We start from the raw sequence: 24,378 nt of genomic DNA, 5'->3' as shown, positions 1-24,378 counted from the left end.
TCTGTGGCATTTATGTCATTCTTAGTGGCCTGTGTTTTGCAGCTGTGTTGGCTCATTAGTTACCAGGATGGCCACATGTGAAATTCCTATCTGGGCTAGCTGAGTCACATGTGAGGAAGATTCTTGGGAACTGTACTAGTCATATTCCCACAAAGCAATTTTTTTTTTTTTTTGGGTTCTTTCATATGTTCCCTTACATGTCACGTCCGGAAGCCAAGCTAATGGCAAATTAACATCTATATATAGTACTGACATCCGTGTTTGTTTTGCTCTAACTGGAGACACTGGCCTCAAGGCTCCTGAAAGTTCCACAGAAGAATGTCATAATCTCCTCATACAATCCTTCTAATGGCTGACTTTTCCTGCCTCACATCCTAATATGCACTTAAGGGACATGAACTACTCATTTCACTGCATCTGCTGTTGCCCAAGTTAACCCATTGACCCCCAGTAGGGTAACGGACACTGGTTTCAAGTGGAGAAGCTGAGGTTCGGGGCTCAGTTACTTGCTTGGCTGGTTAGAGACAAAGCAGACACTGTGAATGCAGGTCTCCCTCGGTGGATGCCATGTGACTGAAACATATCATTGACAGGACTCCATGCCACACAGCAGCACCAAGCAGGCTTCTGTACAGTACGATAGTCCTCTTTCCTAACTCCCTACCCTCCCTCCACTGCAGGAAAGAACATTCACCTTGAGAAATATAGCACTGAAGCATGGTTTTGCTATAAGAAACTTCAAACTTTTCTCCTGTTCATAATTCTGGATTAAACTAAAACTGGATTCATTAATCAGTAAGTTTGCTTTGAAGTCAGTGCTGGGTGTAATACTAGCAAAACCTAGCAAAAGAAAATCTGGCAAAAGAAAGAAACTCTCACGAGGCTTTGGGGCTGCTTTCTGCCAGCCAGAATGACTATAACTTGTAAATTCAAGTGCAAACGTGGGGGTAAATGTGGGGGTGGGGGTCACACCGTGATCAGGAGGAAGTTAAAATATAATGATGGCTTATCCAATAGTCAAGTAGAAAGCTACCTTGAAAATGGCCTCCTGCCTTTCTGATGGGGATCTCCTGGAGGTGAACGCAGTGGCTACAGGTCTAGAAAAATGCAAGGTTGGCTACTGGGTGCACACCTGTAAACACCACAGCTCATCTGAGTCACCACAGCAAGGGAAGTGACCAGGAAAGTATGCACCTTTCCACACTATGAAAACTGCTCTGTCTCAGAGGAAGATCAAACCTGATGGCCACAGCTGAAAAGCCAATGACACCTGTGTGGTCCATTTTCGGTGGCTCATTACCATCTCCCAGTCAAAGTTACTTCCCACCCTGACTTAAAACTCAAGAGACTGTCTAGTTACAGTCAGGAACAGAGAAAAGTAGGCAGCTAACCTCTGGCAGAACAATTGGTGAGTAATTTCCAAGTGAATTCTGCGGAAGAGTGCCGCAACACTGAAGACAATGAATTGAGGGGAGAGAAAGAGGATCACCTTCTCCCTGAGCTGTAACAGGTTTCTGTTTCCTGTTCCCCATTAGGGCTACACCTGCCCTTAGAGACCAGCAGCAGTTAGCTATTGATTTACTACTGGCTCTTCCCAACAGCAACTAGGCACAGCATTCCGGGCCCTGGCAGAAATACAGGTCAGGTGCTCACAGGCCTCTCTGCTGCTGCTCTGACATTAGTCAATGTCTTTGTCTAAGAAACCGGACAGCACGACTTGATGCTCTGTGTTCTTATTTTACTATCATTTCCAAAATTTTACACTAATAGTTTTATTGGTAATTAAAAATTGAAAGAAGAATAAAGTAACCTGGAAACTCTAACCAGTGTTGCAACGTACCTATAAAAGAAACAAGGGGCCACCCAGACATGGGTGGTGGGGTGACCCTAACACGGATGGGGCCATCTCATTCCAAGCTGTGACTCCCAGTGCAGGTGTCAGAGCAGAAATGGGACAGAGCGCTACCCCTGAACACAACCTTCTTGGAGACTCTGAGGGGTACGAGTCCCCTTCTTAGGTGGGGATTGCTCCTTTGTGCACCTTACTGTCTTTTGCCCTTGAAGTGTGTTTCAACAGCGCCTTGGATGACAGAGAGGCAATGGGTGTACGGCTGGGACAGATGTCCTGGGAGAGGAGTTGGGTGTTATGTGTGGCGGGGGACACCCCTCCCATTCTCCTGCCTCACCATACACCACGAGGGGCAGATTCTGGAAACAGTCCCTGGTACCAGGCGTACCTCACTCCAGAGACTACCAGCAGAAGTATCCGAAGGGATACTCAAGGTTCACGTGCTCACACTTCCTGCAAGTCAGATGTTATTCTCTGTGCGTCTGATTTTCTTCCTCCACGAAGTCATGAGTAGCATGGGAATGTGGGGGATGGGAACACCAACCTAAGTGAGCTGCCTCAAGGGGGCTACGGATCCCTGAGCTAGCCCTGATTTTAGAAACACAGACTGTTAGACTGTTCTGTCAGAAACTTGACTTCTGAAGTGACAGAACAGGCAGGAATGAATGGGTTACTATTGCTTCTATTCTCACTGCCAGGAAACCCAATGACACCATTTTAAAGTCTTTGTTGGAGGGACTGAGAAGGAGAGAGCCAGAATATAAAGCAAATAAGCTACAGGATGGAAAAGTTTGAGAAGCAAGCGGTTAAGTTTGTTTTATTTATGTCTGTTTAAAAAGTACAGGAGGATAGCATTACTTGAGGTCTTTCAGCTCTCAGGGTAAGAGAGCTTCCCTATGTCACACCTCCCTCAAGGGACAGTACACAGTGTAGAGACAATGGGGGTCTGCTCCACAAATGCTCAACTATTTAATAAACAAACAACAGTGAAAAGGATCCTAAAATACACCTTTATCAGAAGGGACAATCCTAAATAAGGAGTTTTGAGAGAGTGTCAATGATGTAAATATACATGAGCTGGTAGGTAAAATGAAGACTGGAGAGGTCAAGCTGCCCATATAAAACCTGGAATAGAATCCACAGCCCATAATCGTGGTGTTCTTTCGACTAAACTCTCCTTTCAGGGAGCTCATGGGCCTTAAAGGCCAGGGAGCACTTCAGAGAGTTTAGGCTCCAGAAGTCTTTCTAGAAGGTGAATATGAAGCCACAGAATACAAATGAAGAGGAAGGACAAAGCCTGAAGAATTAAGATGGGCACAAGGAGAGGATGGGAAGAGAGCAAGCAGTGGAGAGGCAGGAGAAGGCAAAAAAAGAAGCGATTTAACATTGTGTGGTCGCGAATCTATAGTGGGTGCCACTGATTAGAAACGGTCATTAGACAAAGCTTCTCCATTTCATCTGAGGCTGTAGCTTATTTCCTCCAAGCATCCTGCCAGGACACTTTCAATCCAAATTCAAAGGGAAGAAGGCCAACAACTGAGTCACCATTACCATTTCCTGCAGCACCTGGGTTTTCCTTGGAGGTTTCCCATCCAAACTCGAATTGTCTGACCTTACTTCGCTTATCAGGCCATGGTCCAAAGCAGCAAAAACAAACAAACAAACAAACAAACAAAAAACCCCAAAAAACAAAACAAACCAAAAAACACAGGACGCACACACACAGACACACAGCTAGGAGACATCAGAGATGAAAAATGCCTCCTCTTTAGTGGTAAATTCTATCTTGATATAAAACCTCAAGACAGGAGAAAAAGCATCAGGCAGGTCGGTGCGACACACCAAAAGACACTTACAAACACACACACACACACCTTCAGTCAACACTCACTCATCCTTGAGGAAGAAGGGGAGATGGCAAGGTGTGGCCCTGTGCTCACAGGTCAGCCAGGCTCCTTTCCAACCTTCTGTACTGCCTATAAAAACCTCTTTCCACAAGGACTATGGGGGTGGCTTCACTTTGCCATCAAACCACCTTACAATGAAACCCACCTAATCTGTAAAAATATCCTGGTCAAGTCTGAGATTTCACCAATCTGTACATAAGAACTGTTCACAAGGATCCCCAGAACAATAGATCGTTGTCTTCGCTAACAAGGAGCTCCAGCTTTCAGATGCAATCCAGATGGGAAAACAGGCTTCTGCAGGAAGCGATGAAGGGCCCCCTTTTTCACATCAAAATTTCATCGTGCGAGTTTTGTCCATTTTCGTTCTAGATTTGGTGAAAATACTTTTTCCACACTCGACAAGTCACTTTTTGCCTAAGCCTGTATTCTGAATCCTTAAACCCTCCCTGAATTTAAGTCACAAAGACTATTAACTTACATGTCTCCCCCACCAATTCCACCACTTCCTATTCTTAAATCCTTCAGCTGTTTGTTCAGTCACCAACAGAATAGAGCAAGAGTAAATGAATGAACAGAACTAACAACTACAGGGATAATAAGCACAGTCCCTTTTTAGAAACAAAAGGCTTCTTTCTGCATCCAGTATTTCCTGCCTAAGATTGTGTGGGTGGTGTTCGCAAGGCCAGAAATGCATAGGGTAACCGTTCAGCACAGAGCGGCCTTGAGAATAAGGAAACTTCACCACGGATACCACCCTACGGCCTCTGGTGACAGAAACAGCAAGGAGGTCGCCTGTCACAGGATGGTCTAGTCCACAGGGTGATCACACATGCCCCTGGTAGAGGGAGACCTCCAGGCATGGCTCCAACTGTCCCACAGAGAACACCCAATGGTGCAACATCAACGTACATCCATGGCTTCAGAAAGGAGAAACCGGTTATGCTTCCTAAGCCACAGTGTGGGTTACCTTATCAAAACCATCTCTGCAGAATGGCCCGAAGCAGTCAAGATAAGAGAGCAGTCTATTCCTAATACTAATTGATGGCTGGCTAGGCACTAGGGACTCCATAAGAGATAAGACCCTGTCTTTTCTTTCAGTAGCAATTCTTGCAAATAAGGCAAGTAAATACATTTAATGCAATCTAATACAATTCATGATGCTTCTTTAGTCTGTCCTCCTTTTCCACAGTCCATACTCAGGTTTAAATTTTTCTCTATTTACGTTCTTTTCTTCCCCCATGTGTTTAGCACATCTTAAAAAAGAATAAAATGGTATTTGGTCAGCAATTTTATTTTTGCAATGGTGGTTTAGATGGATGGATATGAAAATATGCTTACCTCATCCCATTCTAAAAGGTAGTTGGTGATTTTTGAACCATTGTCAATTGGTGCCTGAAAAGAAGAAAAACAGTAAAGTGAGATGAGAGAAAGGTGTCCACAGACAACACTTAGGAGCTGTCCACTTGATTCAAATACAGTCTCTGTGCTAGTCTTGTGCACTCCCCTAAGAGGGATAACCCGGGTGGCTCCTGAGTTTCCTTGGGAAACATTATCACAAATGAATTTCAATACAATTCAACTGCAGAGAAAGCCCCCACCAATAATAAATCGTGTCCCACACAAAGAGCCAAACCTGCTTTCCCCGCCACCTCTACCTTTACACCCACAGGGGGCCCTACTTCCTCTGGGGATCAAACTTTCAAGAAGCACTTTAGGAAGAGAAGGATTAAAAAGGAAGCTGAGAAACTCAGATGTTGCTTGGAGTCTGGTGGGTAAATCTGACCCAGCTAGGTTCAGGGTCAAGAGTCTGTATTTTTGTAACTTCCTCCCTACAGTTTTTTTTTTTTCTTCTTTTAAGTGCTTAAGATTAGAGAGCCTTCTGTGCCACTGAGATTTCCCTTTAAAAAAAAATGAGGAAAAATGATGAGATCCCCAGAGAGATTACCAAGAGCAATTAGCCCTTCACATGTTAGCAAAAAGAAGTTTCATCATTTGCTGTCCTTTTAAAAGCATGCTGAGATCCTCTGCACTGAGAAATGGGTGTGGACAATGGGAAGGGAAGCGGAGAACTTAGAAGAGTGCTTTGCCTGCCAGAAGGGGGTGCTGCGGGGAGCAGGCAACAAGAAGGAAGAGCAGACCACTCTCCCATTGCACAGATGTGTCTGGGCCTGGCCCCTTCCCCAAGAAAGAGCATGAGCTACACAAATGGCACTGTCCTGTCCCTAGTAAAGGGTGGCCGGGTCACAGGGGCTACACTAAAAGCCCGGCTGGGCTGTCATGTGTGGTCTTTTGTTAGTCCCTTAATATCATTGTTTAATACCTTGTTCCAAGAATAAATGGACGTGACAAGTAATTGGGAGAATATGTATCAATCACCTCCTCAACTACCGGGTACTGAAAAAGCACTCAGTAAACAATAGCTGTTGTTTCATTTTTTGCTAATAATAAAACAGCAACAAGGGCTCAGTAAATATTAGTTAAATTTATAAAGAGACTGTTCTCCCTCCTTTCCTTCCTTCCTCCTCTTTTCATCTTCTGAGTCAGATAATCTCTGAGTCTCAAACCCAGATATCACGGGAATGCTGTATATTCTACTGAATCGTAATTTCAGGCTTTTGTGGGCTCAATTTGGTAGACAGGAATACATTTGAAGTTCTTAGTAACAGACACAGTCAAAGTTTTAGATGAGAACACATTTCTAAGATAAGAACTACATTCATGATATTTACAAATTTTGCTAGAGAAACGGTTCTTTCAGTAGTTTCTTCAATGATATATATCCTGCCCAGCCACTGAGTTCTCAATTCCTTGAGGTGGGAACACCGACTTTGGTTTTTGTGTTGCCCGATATCCTACTGCCGACTGATAAGAAGTTAGATCTTGAACTCTCTTAATATAAATCTCTGATTTATAATTAAAGTAAATCAAGGGAGAAAGAAAATGTGAAATATTTTCCTAATAAGTAAACTTTTTCTTGAAGATGCTGGTCCGCCAAAGACCTGAATTTCATCCAGGTTTTAAGTAGAGTATGGATCAGTGATTCCCAACTTTATGTTTTTAAGACCCCGGGGTCCCTCTGGTAATCTTAAGATTTCCTATATTTTTCCAAACAAAATGAANAACCGCGAGATCATGACCTAAGCGAAAGTCGGACGCTTAACCGACTAAGCCACCCAGGCGCCCCAAAACAAAATGAATTTTAATTCTTCCCTCTAAAAAAGATATGCTTATGTATGTGTATGTGCAAATAGAGAACATGTTTTAAAATGTCTATTTCTAAGGACTGAAACAATGATGACCGGTTAGTTGAGTGTTACGACTCGGAAAAGGTAGGGAATCACTGACCTGGATTATCCCTGGAAGCCAGGAAGGAAAATAAAATAGTTCAGATTCTAAGCCAGTCTAAGCTTTTGCTTTGCCAAGTAACATACTCCATGCTGGCCGGTGCCTATGAGAACATAGCTCACACGAGAGGAGTCTCCAGAAGCCCGTGCTTTATTGCTAACCACTATTCTCAATGGCTTTTATGGATGCCCTGGATAGATTCAACCTCCTGGTCTACAAACCAAAGGACAAAATGTATCTTTACCAATAACAGACTTCCCTAAACATCTTATTTCTTTTATATATTAGCATATTCCCCAAACACCACAAATCTTTATCTCTACCTCTAAAAACATCACATCTTAAGCTGGATTTTAAAATATAAACAGAGTGGGGTGCCTGGGTGGCTCAGTCGGTTAAGTGTCCGACTTTGGCTTAGATCGTCATCTCACGGTTTGTGAGTGCTAGCTTCTCATTGGGCTCTCTACTGTCAGCACAGAGCCTGCTTTGGATCCTCTGTCCCTCTTTCTCTCTGTCCTTTCTGCTCCTCAAATATAAACATTTAAAGAACATATAAACACAGAGAAATAATTACTATGGATATTGATAACAGAATCTACTGTTTTCTTGCAAACACATAACTGTGACTAATAAGCTAATGATACACTTTAAGGACTTCTCTTTGGCAGGAGCGATTTGTAGCCAATAAACTGTATTTTATGGAAACCACTATATAATTTAGACTTAAAAAAATAATTGATAATCCTGATAGATCTAAGGCCTAATTAGTAAAACTGAGTAAGTCTTAATGTAGTTACGAACACTAAACAATCTAGACCATTTTAAATATCCAACATTTCAGAGTCACCACTGATAGAAGCCAATGGAGCCAAAAACTTAACTTTTCTCTAAATCTTTCTTTATGAAAACTTCTAACTAAAATCCTCAAATGTTTCTTGAAATGAAGTAAACCATGAGAAAGTGATGAAATTCAGGAGTGCCTGGGTGGCTCAGGTCATTCTCACGGTTTGTGGGATCAAGCTTTGCATTGGGCTCAGAGTTTGCTTGAGATTCTCTCTCCATTTCTCTCTGCCCCTCCCCCACTCTCTTGTTTCCAAAATAAATAAACTTAAAAAAGTGATGAAATTCAGTTATCTTTTAAGTACTGATATCACCTATAAGGTATTGGTCCTGATCCTAAGAGACTTATCCCTGCAAAGAAAGCTAAAATTTCTTTAAGTTTATTTATTTATTTTTTGAGAGAGAGAGAGGGAGAGAGAGACAGACAGACAGACAGAGAAAGAGAGAATATTCCAAGCAGTCTCTGTACTAGCAGTGTAGGGGCTGACGTGAGGCTCAAACTCACGAACTGTGAGATCATGACCTAAGCCAAAAGCAAGAGTTAGGTGCCTAAATGACCGAGGCACCCAGGTGCCCTGAGAGCTCAAACTTTTTTTACAGTTCAATTTCCCACCGCTCTGCTCAATTTTTATAGACATACCAACTTTTGATATCATAATAATTTGTTTTACATAGTTACCATGTAGGAAATCTAACACCATCACAAAACTCGAATAATGCTAAATAAAATGTTTCCAATGGCTAGATTTCACATTGTTCCCGACACTTTGAGCTACCCACCTTCCATTGCAAGGTTAGTGAACTTTTGCTCCTGTGTGCCAGCTTAGGTGGGAAGGGACATTCAGGTGCGCAGCTGTGGGTGGTGAAGCTAACTGGCTCGGAGCAGGATCCCTTTACGGAATTGTACATGGCATATACCCTGAAAACAAACAGACAAATAGTCAGTGGCAGTGGCCCGTCACAGATGACCAGGGTTTTTATCTGCGCTTTGCCCCAGGCCTTTTTATATAGCGAAATGGAATCTAGGTAGTGCATACCATGACTCTCTTTCTTATCTACTGGTTGTCCTGACCGAACTATGGCCACCATCTCCAGGGGATAATCATCCCAGCAGGGTATGTGCCTCAACTCACTCTCTCCTTCCATTAATTGTCGGAACCCTCAGCCCCAATCAAGATAGGCTGGGTCTACAGACTGGGAAAGAATATGCTGCCTAAGAAAACATCCTTATCCCCAAAGTGATCTTCAAATATCCATTTTAAACCCATCAACCGTTCTTCAGTTGACTTTGTCTGGAAGAAGACTGAAAGGAGAGTTAAGGGTTGGCTGAAAAGGGACAAGAAGTAGTGATAAGAGTCCACAAACTGGAGAAGAAGTATAAACAACAGAGTAGAATAGATAACATCTTTAAACTGTTTATAACACTGCAGATATTTAGGAGAAATATAGATGGTCCACACACAGAAACGTGCTTGTTACTGCCTAGTGCATCTCTAACTCAACAAAAACAATGTTCAGGTACAGTTTATCCATGTGAACATTTCACTTTTGCACCTGGCGCCGAGATTAAAGATGTGTACTCTGCACATTAAAATGCCTGGCTCGACACCGAACATATGGGTCTGATTTCTCCAGAGAAGCTATGAAGAAAAAAGCACATAATGTGCTATTATAAAACTATACTTCTTTCAAATAGCCTAAAATAGAGCTATGTTGATTTTTATCATCTTCCTTTTTATTTTTCCATTTTTTAAAATATTCGGCATTAAAAAAAATCCCAACTTGAAAACCTACGCTTTTTAAAAGACAACAAAGAAACTTTTGCTGCCTAAAAAGATGCAAGGATTGAAGCTATTCAGAGCTGGCAAATACCGCAAGCCCTTAATTTGTGAGGTCCCATTAAAGACAGAAGAAAACTCAGAATCCAGAGGGGAAGTAAACTTCCCGGAGCTCCAAGGCTAGAGAGTTACCTCAACTGAATGCAGCCATGTAAATCTAACTGCTGTTCTCTACTGCCTACTGTCCCTACTCATCCTGCAATTATGCTTCCCTGAGCACCCACACTTTACCTCCCCTCACTCTACTCAATGAACATAAACAACAGCTAAAGATAACGACGGTATGGAAAACAGGACCTAATTAGGTGTGTGATTTGCAAAGTCCCTTCTCCTCAAGGTGTATCACAAAGAATTTACAGAGGTCATGCAAGTTAAAAGTACTAATGCCTATCAGCCACCCGAAAAGGTTAGGTACAGATTACTGGATATTCGACTTGTCTTAGGGGAGGACACCACAACATCCGATTCAAACAAATACACTTCCTAGGATGCTCTTCACCCAACTTGATGAAAACACATGTTCCCTTTCGCGTTCCCTGGATGTAGGAACATGATAATATAAAAGGAAATGGTAGATTTAGCAAGATCATTTCCATGTATTAGGAAAGGCTCACTAGGAGTAAATTACTTAACATGAATCACAGAATATTCCAGACATGGGCAGGATTCCTGCCTAAACCTTAATAGATCAGTTGGATTCTCCAGCTGGTGGCTTATGGGTTACATCTGGCCCAAGCTGTGTGTGGGAGAGAGGGAAAAAACAGAGTAAGTTAAAATATCTCCGCCACCTATGCACGAACGGAAGGACATGGCCAATGGTCAGTAGAAAAAGAGACAAGCAGATGTTATACATTCCTAATGAAAGATAATGTCACAATCTACAAAATCCTTGCCAGAAAAAGTGAATCTGTGTCTGATTAAGCATCTTTACCATTATATAGGAAACACAGAGAGAATATATTAAGTAAAACTACAGGGTTGCAATCAGCCTAATTCACACTGCAGAAAATTCTATAGGACAAAAAAGTTATTCCAATTCATAAACTGCAAGAGGACAAAAAAGAAAGGGAGGTGAAACCTAGAGATTAAAAGAAATTTATGAGACACCAACCAAACAGAAGAGTCAGGCCATGTCTGTATTTCAATTACAACAAAGTGAAGAAACAAAACCTTCATTTTTAGGACAGTTGAGGAAATGGAAACAGTCCCTGAATTTTAAAGACGTTAAGAAATGTCATCATTTTTGCTTATTTTGGATGGGCATGTGATGATGGTAATGTGGTTCATAGATGAAACATGATGGTGTCTGGACTGTACTTCAATATCGCTGAGGGGGCTGGAGGAAGAGGGAGGGGCAGCAAGGAAGGAAGAAGCTGGGTGATGAGTATAAGCAAATCCATCAAATACTGTCCACTTAAAAAAATTTTTTTTAATGTTTATTTTTGAGAGAGAGGGAGAGAGACACAGTGAGAGTGGGGGAGGGGCACAGAGAGAGGGAGACACAGAATCTGAAGCAGGTTCCAGGCTCTGAGCTGTCAGCACAGAGCCCGACCTGGGGCTCAAACCCACGAACTGTGAGATCATGACCTGAGCTGAAGTTGGACGCTTAACTGACTGAGCCACCCAGGCGCCCCAATTACTCTCCACTTTTGACTTTATCTGAAATTTTCTGAAATGGAAGGTTAAAGGTTAAGCCAACACTTACAAAAACTTCTGGAGATCTCTCATTTAGAAAAACGAATCTCTGGTTTCTCTTAAAAATTAGAAGTTCCAGCAACACAGCCGCATACCTGCCTGGTAGTACTCAGATAAAAGTGAGAACAGTCCCCCTTCAGACAGGGCAGGTGTTACCCAGTTCAGAATCCTCCCGTTTCCTACTGTCCCCCTGGCAGTAAGTTTGTTTCTCAGCTGCCTTTTACCCAGCTCTTCCCCCACTTAGCTTCCTAGTAGGTTTCACTTTATAATCACTGGGCATTTGCTTATTCAGACGATACTCAGGTAGACTGGGTACTAAATGTTCACAAAAACAGCATCAAAAATCTAGGTGGAGAATAGAGCAGAGGAAATGAGGCAGGAACAGGGCCTATGAAGGATCTGGCAGACTGCAGTTAGTTATCTGGGGGAGATCTGGACTCTGTCAAGTTCATTCTTTAATGAGATTCTTGGGAGTCATGAATCCATACTTAGCAGTCTAGAGAAACAGGAGTGACACAGGCTCCTAGTAGGCAGGTTGGGAGGATGACCATTGCTGGGAGGAACAGAAGATCCTGGGGGCAAAAGTAAAAATTTGAGGACGTTGGAGATACGACGCTGTCTGGGCCAGAAGGAATTACTTGTCTGGTAGTCTTTCAACCGAAAGAATGTTACAGTTGAAATTAGGGATCAGTGCTCCCCACTCATAAAACTCTGTCCACAAAGGAAACAAGATCCATTTTATACGGCATGTAAATGTGCCATATACAGTATGTAAAATTTGACATAATATCTAAGTATCCCATGATTTTATCGGTTAAAGTTGTTCAGTAAATAGACAGCAACTAATCGTCATAACCACCAGCTCTGTTTTTACCAGTAACTTTTACAGAAAAGTCTCTGGAGATGGTGTTTTATTTTCAAGAATGTTGCAATAATGTTTTTCATACGATGGCAATGTGTCTTCTCTAAATACCATCACACGATATGAAGATCAGAGGAGTAGGAATAGTTTCTTAGGTTAAATAAATCAGCAAACAGTTCAGTTCCTTTTGCATTTATCACAGCGAAGAAGGATATATTTTTCTAATGATATGATTAATCTGCTGTTACGTTTTCACATTTGTTTCAGCTTAAATACTGACTAAATGCTTATGAAACAGGTGCTCCAAGAATTTCAGAAATTTGCCTCCAATTTCCTCCAGCACATCTGTAACATAGTAGGAGCCAGTGTTAGTCAATAACACCTATTTCATAATTCTGTACTGAGATGGTCAACCATATTTTTGGAAATGTTTCATCGCATAATTTTTCTGAGAAATGTTATTACATGATATCATTTCTGGACAACTTCTTTGCTAAACTGTTAATGCCAATGACTGGAAAACTGCTTCAAATTTCATGAAATTGCTGTCCGTTCTTTCACTCAAATTCCTGATCATTCTATTACTGATGAAAATATAAATTCTTGACTCCCAAATAAAATGGTTATTTCAATGCCAGTACTAATTCTAATTCTATAACTACCGATTAAAATACCAAGTAGGTATTTTTGCATATGTATAAATATTCATATAGCTAAATGAATATAAATGTTTCTGTATAAGTTTATAGACTTACATATAAATATTACAAAACAGTTATTCAAGTATGTATGATGTATGTATGTAAGTACTGAATTTTTCTCATTTCTCCCTCTTCTTCAACACACAACCATACACACACACAATCCCTCTCTCTGTCTCTCTCACACACACAAACAAGATTTTGTATTGGTGGCTTTATACAATAAATAGTATAATGGTCCATATGGAAGCACTAAATAAATATACTTTGGTAATTACAAATTGATTCCCTTTAAACTTTCAATCAACATTAAAATGAAAAAAAAAAAGCAATTTGTGCTAGCACTTGGTAACAAATATAAAACTGATGACTTTGATAAGAGTCTAACCCAAGACCCTACACCTCAATTTTTCAAATCAACGTAATGGAGGAGTATTACTTGCTTCAATCTTCAGGAGAAAAAAAAAATTGTTGAATAGTCACTTGTGTAGAAATGAAACACAAAAATTCAAAGCAAAAGAGAAGAAAAGGATTTTAAACCTAAAATGTCTCAGTATACGATTTTCTATGTGGAATTTGGCTTAAGTGGCATGTCAAGTGCCAGTCTGATCAGCCACAGCCATGTGACGTGTAGCACTGTCTCAAGGATGCCACTCTCGTCTCTTAGTAAAGGACTCCCAGTCGCAGTGGGGTGGAGGCAAGAAGTCACGAGCTGGCTTGCCCAGGAATTGATGCTAAGCACCAGACATACAAGGACAGCATCCACGACTGAGACACTGCTCTTAAGAAAAGGTCTGTGTATCTGATGGGTGATGTCAAACAGTACTCACTAACATTAGGGAGAAAATGGGAAGAAGCACTGAAAAAAGATAGGGAACCAACAGAATGAAGGGGATAGAATCAGAGTCACAAAATCAAAGGCAGCAAGAAATGGTAGGAACGGAAGCCACAGATGGGACTTTAGCGTATGATCTGAGAAAGAAACCTTTCACTGTACTGAAGCGTGATTTGAACGGAGACTTCTGCAGGCCTTCATCAAAGTGTGCAATATTAAGAACTGGAAGAAGGTAACCTGGTTGGAGATGCTGAAAGAAATGTCTCATTGTTTCCATCCTTGGCTTTCCAGACTCCCACCAGGGAGACACTTTCTAAATTGGTAATGCATGAATAAATAAAAATGGCAATGACTATAATTGTTCGTTTTGCGGTTGTACAGTAATGGAATTCTTTCACAGCTTCTATTATGGAAACGACTGAGAAAATGAATTCCACACAGCCTTCTGAGGTCTTATAGGTGACTGTTAAATTTCACATTATGTTTGAGGCTACTGTGTTTGATAGAAGCTGACATTCCTGGAACTAAGACTTTGAGAACATTAACTCAACTGCATCAGAAACAGAGATTTTGCTCCCCTTTTGTCAGTGCCAAGTATTGTATATATTTATCCCAATAAAACAGTAAGTGATATGGTCAAACTATACACAGGTTCAAAGGACCTGCATCATGTAGTCGTTTTTATTATCAGAGTGTGGAAATACAGCAGCGACTTTGGACAAACAAAAACAAGATAAACAAAAACATTTATACATTTCCCAGATTTATGATAGGTTTGTGTACACTTTGTTTGTTCTCACACCATCTTCCTGAAGCTGGTATCATTATTATTCTCATTTTATAAGAAACAAGAAAGCAAGGCCATTTAAGATTAGATGGCTTGCCTAAGCACACCCCCTCAGCAAGTGACTGAGCCATTAACTCCAATTCCAAGCTGTGTCCACTACGTGTCATGCTGCCTCACCAAAGCTATTCCAGGCAGAGGAAGCTAATCTAAGCAGGCACTGGAAGGATTTTGATTCTTCTCTAGCTTGAAAAATGAAAGACTGTATGAAGCAAGAGATTGAATGATCTATATGAACTGTGGGCCAGATAGGAAAAAAAGTAAAATCTGGACTGTAGACATTTTTATTAGGAGGGATTATTATTATTATTTTTTTTTAAACACTAAACGAGCTTACTCTGGAAGAGAGGGAGGATTTTCTATCTCCCTGGCAAGCAGAGAAAGAGACCAAATGATGGTGGTGCCTTAGGCTGTTGTGTTGTGTCCCATGTGGCATGCATGTCACAAGGGGCCCCAATGTGTCAGGACAAAGTCTAGATCCAAAGCCTCATGTTCCTATTCCTCTCAGGGAGTTCATTAATTATTCCTTTGTATCTGCCCAGAAGTTCAAGATGTTCCTAAGACATGGCAGTGAAAGAAACGATGAACCAATCTTGTCAGAATTCACCCAATATAAGACGAGTTAGAAAGAAAGGAAAGCTAGCTACAGACAGGATGGCAAATATAAAAGGCAAACTCCATAAGACATTTAAGTGTCTTTAAAAAGACACTGTTGGCTCGTGAATGAGCAAAAAATTAATAAAGTAAACCTTTATAAAGCAGTAACAATAAACTGTTAAAAGATGGAGAGAAAAGGAAACATATGTTAACGACGACTAACGGAGAACATTTACATGGCTCCCTATACGGTGTTACATGTTCTGGCTTGCTGTTAAACCAACCTTTTGAAGGAGTAAAGTATTTCTTTTATCATCTCAGTTTCACAAAGTACACAAATCTTTTTGTTTGTATAGACTGTGAAAAGTTCAATATGTTTGGGTTGAAGCTAATTGATTCAAAACCCAAATGTTTTGATTTAAACTGGAAGAGATAGGGGCGCCTGGGTGGCTCAGTCAGTTAAGCGTCCGACTTCGGCTCAGGTCATGATCACACGGTTCGTGGGTCTCAGCCCCGCATAAGGCTCTGTGCTGACAGCTAGCTCAGAACCTGGAGCCTGTTTGGGATTCTGTGTCTCCCTCTCTCTCTGACCCTCCCTGTTCACGCTGTCTCTCTCTCTGTCAGAAATAAATAAAACATTAAAAAAACAACAACAACAAGAGATAGTTGCAACTGAGTTCTTCTAAACAACATAACAACCAGGCGATAAGCAATTTAAAACTGAATATATATATATTTTAAATATTTTTATTTATTTCTAGGAGAGAGAGAGAGAGACAGTGTGAGCAGGGGAGGGTCAGAGAGAGAGGGAGACACAGACTCTGAAATAGGGTCCAGGCTCCGATCTGGCAGTCAGCACAGAGCCCGACACAGGGCTCGAACCCACGAACCGCGAGATCATGACCTAAGCGAAAGTCGGACGCTTAACTGACTAAGCCACCCAGGCGCCCCAATTTAAAACTGAATATAGAACGTCATGCTTTTATGTACTGCTTTAAACTTAGTTTAAACATTATGGGGCTTATAAAGTATTATAATTTGAACACACCCCTATTCTCCTACCTTTGTTATAGAAGGAATTGTGGCCTCCATTCTATGTGACTAAGCATAGTTAAGACAGTTAATTCACAGCAGAACCAGACTAGAACTCAAGCCTCCTCATAATTAATGTATGCTCCTCCTATTAGGCTATGTTCCTTCTACTCCATTACAAAGGACCCTTTGGAAAGTATAATAAAGAATGTGTGCTTGATGTTGCAATGGTATTACACAATTCTGATATACACATATGTAACTGAAGAATGGAGAGAGAAACCACTGTTAGATATTCGTTTAGATGAAATGACCATTTCTGGTCAACTTATAAATTAAAAAAATTTGTAAGTCAAAACTTAAATTTAAAAAAGTGTTATGGGCCACATCAGAAACCTTTTTTGCAAATGGATATGTGAATGTATCTTTAAATAATTAGATGAGCTCTGTACAAGTTTAGGTAATATTTTCCTCTTCACAAGTCTGCAGTTGGCTGTGCTTCTTCCTAAGATCAGTTATAGCCCTGCCTTCCAGAGTGCTCACAGCAGAGATTCCAGAAAAATCGCAGTACAGATTTCAGATTATATGGATTCACTGTTTTGCCACATTGGGTTAATTCTTAACAGGGATAATTAGATACATACATTACTTGTCTTTTTTCAAAACCTACTGCCTTTTAAGTTCCAAGTGTATTCCTGCAACATGGCAGAACTTAGTCCCTTGTGCTGAACATAACAGCTTATATGTACGGGCTATAACAAACAACTGATGTGCCCATGACAAAAAATGCTCTTGTTTTATAGAACAGAAATATTATATAGTAAACCATACAGTCCAAAAGATCTTAGAAGACTATATAAAATTTATCTTTAAAATAGTGTTTAAAATTCGACTCAGTGTATCATCTAATTTTCTATTACCACAAGCACTTCTGTATAATCATGACATTCTCAAGGGCAGAACACTAATGAATGGCCAATGAGCCAGGGAAGAGCAACTTTTGGTTAGGCAAGTGCTGTTAACCATAAACTTTTTAAAAGGAGCGCATGATGTATTTTAGCAATTTGAATTCCCAACACAGGTCAGCTCTCATATGCTAACTCACCTCACATGATAATCAGTTGCTGGTCTGAGATCTTTCAGGTTACATTCTAATTCTTCTCCACTGCAAAGAAAAACCATTGATTAGTCAATGATACCAGTTTCAACGGTCAGACTGATGTTGGATTTGGGTCTCATCATCATGTACCAGCAATGATTCAAGAACTCTTATGTCTGATTCCACCATAAACCAGAAAAGAACTTGCCTATTTTGTATTATTACCCTTCTGAACTAGTAAATTAGATTCCTTTTATACATTTATTTTTTTTGTTTATTTCTTTTTTGAGAGGGAAAGAGAGAGAGCACGAGCAGGGAAGGTGCAGAGGGAAGAGAAAGGGAGAGAATCCCAAGCAGGCTCCACGCTGTTGGCACAGAGCTGGATGTGGACCTCGATCCCACAAACCATAAGATCATGACCTGAGCTGAAATCAAGAGTCGTACACTCAACCAATGAATGAGCCACCCAGGTGGCCCCAGATTCCTTTTAATGATACTATCCTAGATTGGGAAAATGGTGAGATTAACATACTAATAAAAGTTCTAAAAGGTCTTATCAGTTCTTCAAAGTAAATACATAAAAACAAATAAATAAGCAAGGAAATTAAACACAGAGATAAATCTTAAGTGTAAAATTTAAGAGTTGTCAACTGAAGGTACCTCGTAGACTCACCGTGGAAGGAACTTCAACTGCTTCAACTTCTCATCTCATGTGAAGAAATTTCCACGTCCTTCCTTCACATAACAATACTAATAGCTCTCTGATATATACACATACCAATCAATAGCTCTCTTACATAAATCAAAACCGGTTATATGATCAGAAGTTGCAAATGAAACTCAACTTAATCATGAGGCAACAGCCATGACAAAATAAGGAATGTTCCACTGAAAGTTTTTTAAAAGGTGAGGGAGTATTGGGGGTGGGGGAAATGACTGTATTCTTTAAAAACGTCAGTGTCCCAAAAGACAAATACTGTATTAGTGTTCCAAATTAAGGGTGAAAGACGTATGACCACGAACTGCAATATCTGACCCTGGACAGGATTCTGTCCTAGAGGGGAAGAAAAATGGTTTAAGACATTATTTAATCAACCGACAAACCTGGCATGTGGTCTGTGGACTAGATCAAAGTATGTTATCAATGTAAATTTATGAAGCTGGTAACTGCACTGTGGCTATGTAAGAAAATATACCAAAGAATCTTGCAGTAAAAGGCCATGATATGTACAACTAATGGGAAAAATTACAGATTGGGAGGAGAGAAAAATGGGAGAGAAACAGGAACCTTAATGGTAAACCAAATAGGAGAAAGAGCTACTAATGGGTGAATCTGGGTAAAGGGTCTACCCATATTCCTTGATCCCTTTATTTTTGCAACATTTTATAAGTTTGAAATTATTTCAAATAAAAATACTTTTTCAAAGTTGCCAGTCGGAGGCCAATGTCCACACCCTGCCTACAGTTCTGATGTTTGACCTGCAGTGTATCTTTAAGGTGGTTTTGAATTTGCTGAATGAGTTTGGCGTCAGAAAAGCTTACATAAAACTCAGATTTTCAGTATTTCTTGGGAAAAAAAATTTCCAAAGCAACCAGCAATTCTAGGCCTGGATTGCCTTCCAGCAACAGGCTATTTTAGGGGAACGATGGCTGCTTTTTCAGAGGAAGGCAGGGGCGCTCCCGGGCACCTCCTGCCCAGTCTTCCTCTTTTTCTCACTTACGTTATCTGCGCAGCCCCTCCGGCCACGTGAGACTACCTCTTGTCACCAGCAGCCATCTGGCATGGATAGAATCTCATGGTTTCTTGGTGCAGCTTTGGCAAAGCATGCTCTTTATTTCTTTACCAATTTGGACTTCTCAAAATAGAATCAAAAGGTTGTGAGCTGGAGTGAGGAGTCAGGATTTTTTTCTAAGTACAGTGCGGAGTCGCTGCAGCTTCCTCGCCGGGGAGCGACCCAGTGTGACCCGGCTTCTGTGTGGAGGCGAGGTAGCCAGAGGAGAGGAGACACTGCAAGAGGCTGAGGAGAGCCCTACAGGAGCCCAGGGAGGGGACGACGGAGGCAGAGTGGGCACTGATGGGGGTGAGCGTGTCTAGTGGGCCTCCTTCCCTGTCTCTTACCCATCTTCTTAGTCCAGAAGAAGACAGGTCCTGGAGCAAGTTAAGAACTCACAACAGGGCTGGGGAGATGCCAGGCTGCTGGCACGGGTACAGCAGGGGAACAGGAGAGAGCGCCACTCTGGCCGAGGAAGAGGAGTGGTTTGTGTGACCACATTAGGCTGGGCTCCAGTGGTCATTCTGGGGGCCATGCAAAGGGCGGTCAGACAAGCAGTGGGAACAAGACTGATGCTCTGATTTCCTGCTCTGCCAATCTGGGTGGGGCCTAGCAATTACAAGAGAGAAGGCTTGACCCTCAAAAGTTTTAATCACATTTAGAACACAGCTATGACTCATTTAGATGGTTGCTATCTGGGAGTTCATAACACAGAAGGGACAATCCCCTACCCTGTGAGCTAAACTTATTTAAGAAAGCCTTGAAGGGGGCGCCTGGGTGGCTCAGTCGGTTAAGCATCCGACTTTGGCTCAGGTCATGATCTCATGGTTCGTGGGCTCGAGCCCCGCGTTGGGATCTGTGCTGACAGCTGGGAGCCTGGAGCCTGCCTTGGGTGCTGTGTCTCCCTCTCTCTCTGACCCTCCCCTGTTCATGCTGTCTCTCTCTCTCTGTCTCATTAAAAACATTTAAAAAATTAAAAAAAAAAAAAAAAGAAAAAAAGAAAGCCTTGGAGTGAAATGCTTTGAAGGAATCTTTATTACAGGCTAGAAAACTATTGTGGATGGTAAGGAATAGGATATAATGGAAGGAAACCATATTAGAGAATTTCAAAAAACACCACCAGAAAAATGGTTGGGCTCAAAAAAGAGATAATCATGTGCGTGACTGATGTATGTAAAATCTAAAAATCATACTCACTTTTTACCCTGATAGACGTTAATGGGAATTCTTCTTTAGTGCTATACTAACTCACATAACCAAATGAGATTTCAGCAACATCAAACAGCTCTACAAGTCATTTCTGATTGGTAAATACTCTGGACAAAGCTAACTCGTGACATTATAATTGTCACTAATTCTTAAAATGAACTATTTAAAGAAAAATTTGCAAAGCCTCTACATTTTTCCTGTTTCTTATTTTCCTTAACGACTCCAACTGCACAGCTTAGCAGCAGAGAAAAACACACGGAAATATATGCTACCTGTAAATTATCTTGTATTTTCCGTCTCGTCCTTTGTCGGATAAGGCCACCTCATAACTGTAGGGGAAAGAAATACCGCTGTGGGGTCCACTCGAAAGTCCAACAGGGGGGGTCCAGGACAAAACAACTGCTCTTGCCTGAATATTAGAAACCTGAGGAAGAAAAACACAGACAAAACTATTTAACCCCACTTCATATACATCAGACACTACTTCTTCCAGTAACATTTTTGTCATGATTAGGAGTGGCATAAAATTGGCTCAGTGTTAATGCAAGGTAAACAATTTTAATTACAACGAAAAACACATCGTATGTTGTACTTCCTTGTCAAAGTCCTGGTGTCCAAAATAGCTCCTGAAGCATCTGTCCTTATAATGTAATTCACATTTGATCCTCCAGAGAGTCAAGTCATCAGTCTTGTTTGGGAGGTTTTATTAAAGGTAAAAAGTTGAATGTGAGCCTTCAGTCACCTCCACGCTGGCCATCATGTTACGGGAAAGAAGCCATGTCGGCAGGCACTTTCCGGTTGCCTCTGAGCCTCCCAAGCCAGTTCTTTTCAAATCGTGCTCCCTGAAGGCCTCACTTTCCAGAAGAACCCAGTGATGGGGGAGTAGAGCCAGGGCTCAGGCTGAAATGTGCGTGGAGGTGATGTTTCACCTCTCTAAGCTCTGCTTTTTCGTTTTTGGTGTAGCCTGTATAAGACTTCATTTGAACAAAGGACTCTGACACCTTCAGACACCCCTACCTTCTTCCTTTACTCGGAACCAACTACACTGAGGCATGTTGCACACCGCTGTCCTCGGCAGGGCTGAGCTCCAGTGACCCCTGGCTGTTACCTGCTCACTAAGAGACCCTGGAGTGGGTTTCCTGACCTGCCATCCCAGGTGCCCACCCTAACTGGTGCTTCCGGGGGCACCTCTCTCCCGGATATACTATTTGTACTCCAATCTTTGTTTCATAGTCCATTTCTGGAGAAACCCAACCTAACACAGTCTAATTCTTTAAAATAAATCAACAGAACTTAGATATTCTAATTTTCTAAAGGTTATTTTGCGGTTCTCTGGATACTGTTCTAAATAATATCAAAAACAAGGCTTAATACAGCTGCTAAAGCTTCATGTTTCATGAAGACATTTTAGTGATAGGTTATTAGTCTATGGACAGAGATACATAAACTATTCAGTTTCCCCTTTTTTTCTTCCATTTCTATCTCTATCTGATCTATACAGAGTATTACAATTTAACACAAAATAATCTTAAAACATGAATAATATGGACGATGAATATACTGGATTTTCCTTTTCAGTCTGTCATTCATTTTTTTAAATGTTTTATCTATTTCTGAGAGACAGAGAGAGAGAGAGAGAGAGAGAGAGAGAGAAACAGCGTGAGCAGGGGATGGTCAGAGAGAGAGGAAGACACAAAATCCAAAGCAGGCTCCAGCCTCTGAGCTAGCTGTCAGCACAGAATCCAATGCAGGGCTCAAACCCATGAACCATGTAATCATGACCTGAGCTGAAGTAGGACACTTAACCGACTGAGCCACTGTGCCCACAGTCCATCATTCTTTCCAAGTTTAGCAGAGATGCCTCCGTATCATTTCTATTCCATACAGACAAAGCATGAGGATATATTTAACCAATTATTTAGTTAAATCCCTGCTCATCATTTAAACCTAGCCAGGCCTCACTATCCCCAAGTAACCTTGCCTGAAGCATTTCACCTATCATCACCCTTCTGTTCTACAGCAACTTGTCGTTATCTTTACCTCTGCAAATCAACTTTACGGCATTTGTCTACCTTTCCCACCGGACTGTGGGACTCCCTAAGGACAGGACCCAAGTCATATTCAACCGTTAGCAGTGGTTGCTTAGTAAATGTCTGTTGAATGAAAAATAAAAACCAAAGGGAGTAAGACCATCAGAGTGTCTGATACAGGTGACACAGGGGATGCAGACTGGCATCACACACCTCTTTACAAAATCTGGGGAGACACTGCTACAGAATCAAACATCATGCTTTGTGCTATGACTCTGGACTAGCACCTCCTCTTGCTCTACACCCCGACCCTACCGTGCTGTAAGACCTCATCAGGATGCCATTCCCTCTCATGCCCCTATAACTTAGCTTCTGCCTTTCCTACTTTCTAACATGGGATCTCTGCCTCAAAGAACACCAACTTGGTGAAGAGAGACGGATGCATGAGAGATGGTCTCATAGCAGACACATAGCAAAGAGAGACTCAGAGCAGCTAGAGAGCAATTCTGGAAAGGTTTCTGTACATTCCTGCCTAAACCCGTGCTCAGAATCAACCCCACTGTTTTCTTGGTGCTCTGGTCACATTCTGCTGGTACCTATGTTGGGCAATCATTTCATTATCCTGAGGCCCTACTTGGTTATTTGTGTGTTCATTCTCCTGCTTAGATTCTAAGGCAGTATCTCTACAGTGCATACAGTATAGCTACCGAATTCTTTGATACACCATTAATGAGTCACCTTGAGGTACTGGGTATTAGATTTTTTTTTCTAATGTTTATTTTTGAGAGAGAGAGACAAAGAGAGAGAGAGAGAGGGAGGGAAGGAGGGAGGGAGGGAGAGGGAGAGAGAGAATCTCAAGCAGGTTGCTCGTTGTCAGCACAGAGCCGGGGATGTAGGGCTCGATTTCAAGAACCATGAGATCATGACCTGAATGATATCAGGAGTTGAATGTTTAACCAGCTGAGCCACCTAGGCATCCCAATGATTTTCAGGTTAAAAAGAGATATTTTGCTATGAAGAGGTTAGTTTACAATTAAAAAGAGGGCTGCTTAGATACTGAAAAACACTCCACTGAGGTGATAAAAAGCTGGTGTGCACAATTCCAAGAACACAGTGTGTAGTAACACTGATTCTCTGAATGGTGGTGTGAAATAATACCACGTTTCAAAGTTGCTTGGCAAATGCTAGCACTTCAGATACAGAACAAGGATCCATAAATTCCTAGCCCTTTAAATTCTTTTTCCTCAGCTATTGAGAGTTTACTTTCTTCCTTTAGGACTTGGTTAAATTATCATTCAAATGATGTGCAACACCAGAAGCATCAACTAAAATAATGCTCCGTCTTTCTGTAGATTCCCTGAGCAAGTCTCAAGTGTATGTTTTCTAAGTTTATTTATTTTAAGGTGGGGGGTAGAGAGAGAGGAAGAGACAGAATCCCAAGCATGCTCAGCACTGTCAGTGAGGAGCCCGAAGTGGGGCTCAAACAAAAGTTGGACACTTAACTGACTCCCAGAGACAACGCAAGCAGGGGAGAGGGAGAGGGAGGGAGAGAGAGAGGGACAGAGGATTTGAAGTGGGCTCTGTGCTGACAGCAGAGAGCCCCATGTGGGGCTTTGAATTCATGAACTGTAAGATCATGACCTGAGCTAAAGTCAGACGCTTAACAGACTAAGCCACCAAAGCACCCCCTCTAGTTTCCATGAGCAAGCCTTAAGAAAGCAAACTGTCCTCTGAACCCAGATCTCTGTGCACATGCACTCTTCCAACACACCAGACTGTCAGAAGCACACTTTGAGAACTCTACATTGTTTGCAAAGGACAGCAGCCTTGGCTTCTGGGAATTCTTTCCTGGAGCTAAGCAGCCTGCCACCTAGAGTACTACCACTGTTCTGGAAACCATACCAGCCCCCCCCCCACCCCCCG

The 24,378-nt window shown here is 41.6% G+C and overlaps 1 protein-coding gene across 2 annotated transcripts in view; it reads right to left on the bottom strand.

Moving 5' to 3' along the window:
- The window catches only part of FNDC3B (fibronectin type III domain containing 3B), a 300,883-nt gene that overhangs the window by 73,380 nt on the left and 203,125 nt on the right, over positions 1 to 24,378 (bottom strand). For both annotated transcript variants that reach the window (XM_077763679.1, XM_077763678.1), the window contains exons 8-11: positions 20,698 to 20,849; positions 17,451 to 17,510; positions 8,722 to 8,860; positions 5,095 to 5,148 (exon numbers count right to left, since the gene is read on the bottom strand). In XM_077763679.1, coding sequence (XP_077619805.1) covers positions 5,095 to 5,148; positions 8,722 to 8,860; positions 17,451 to 17,510; positions 20,698 to 20,849 — 405 coding nt within the window. The remainder of the gene's footprint in view (positions 1 to 5,094; positions 5,149 to 8,721; positions 8,861 to 17,450; positions 17,511 to 20,697; positions 20,850 to 24,378) is intronic.

The sequence above is a fragment of the Crocuta crocuta genome, unplaced genomic scaffold, assembly GCF_008692635.1.
Source record: "Crocuta crocuta isolate KB4526 unplaced genomic scaffold, BGI_CrCroc_1.0 scaffold433, whole genome shotgun sequence".
Taxonomy (NCBI): Eukaryota; Metazoa; Chordata; class Mammalia; order Carnivora; family Hyaenidae; genus Crocuta; species Crocuta crocuta.
The sequence above is the reverse complement of the archived record's forward strand: the minus strand, read 5'-3'. Positions and strand labels throughout refer to the sequence as shown.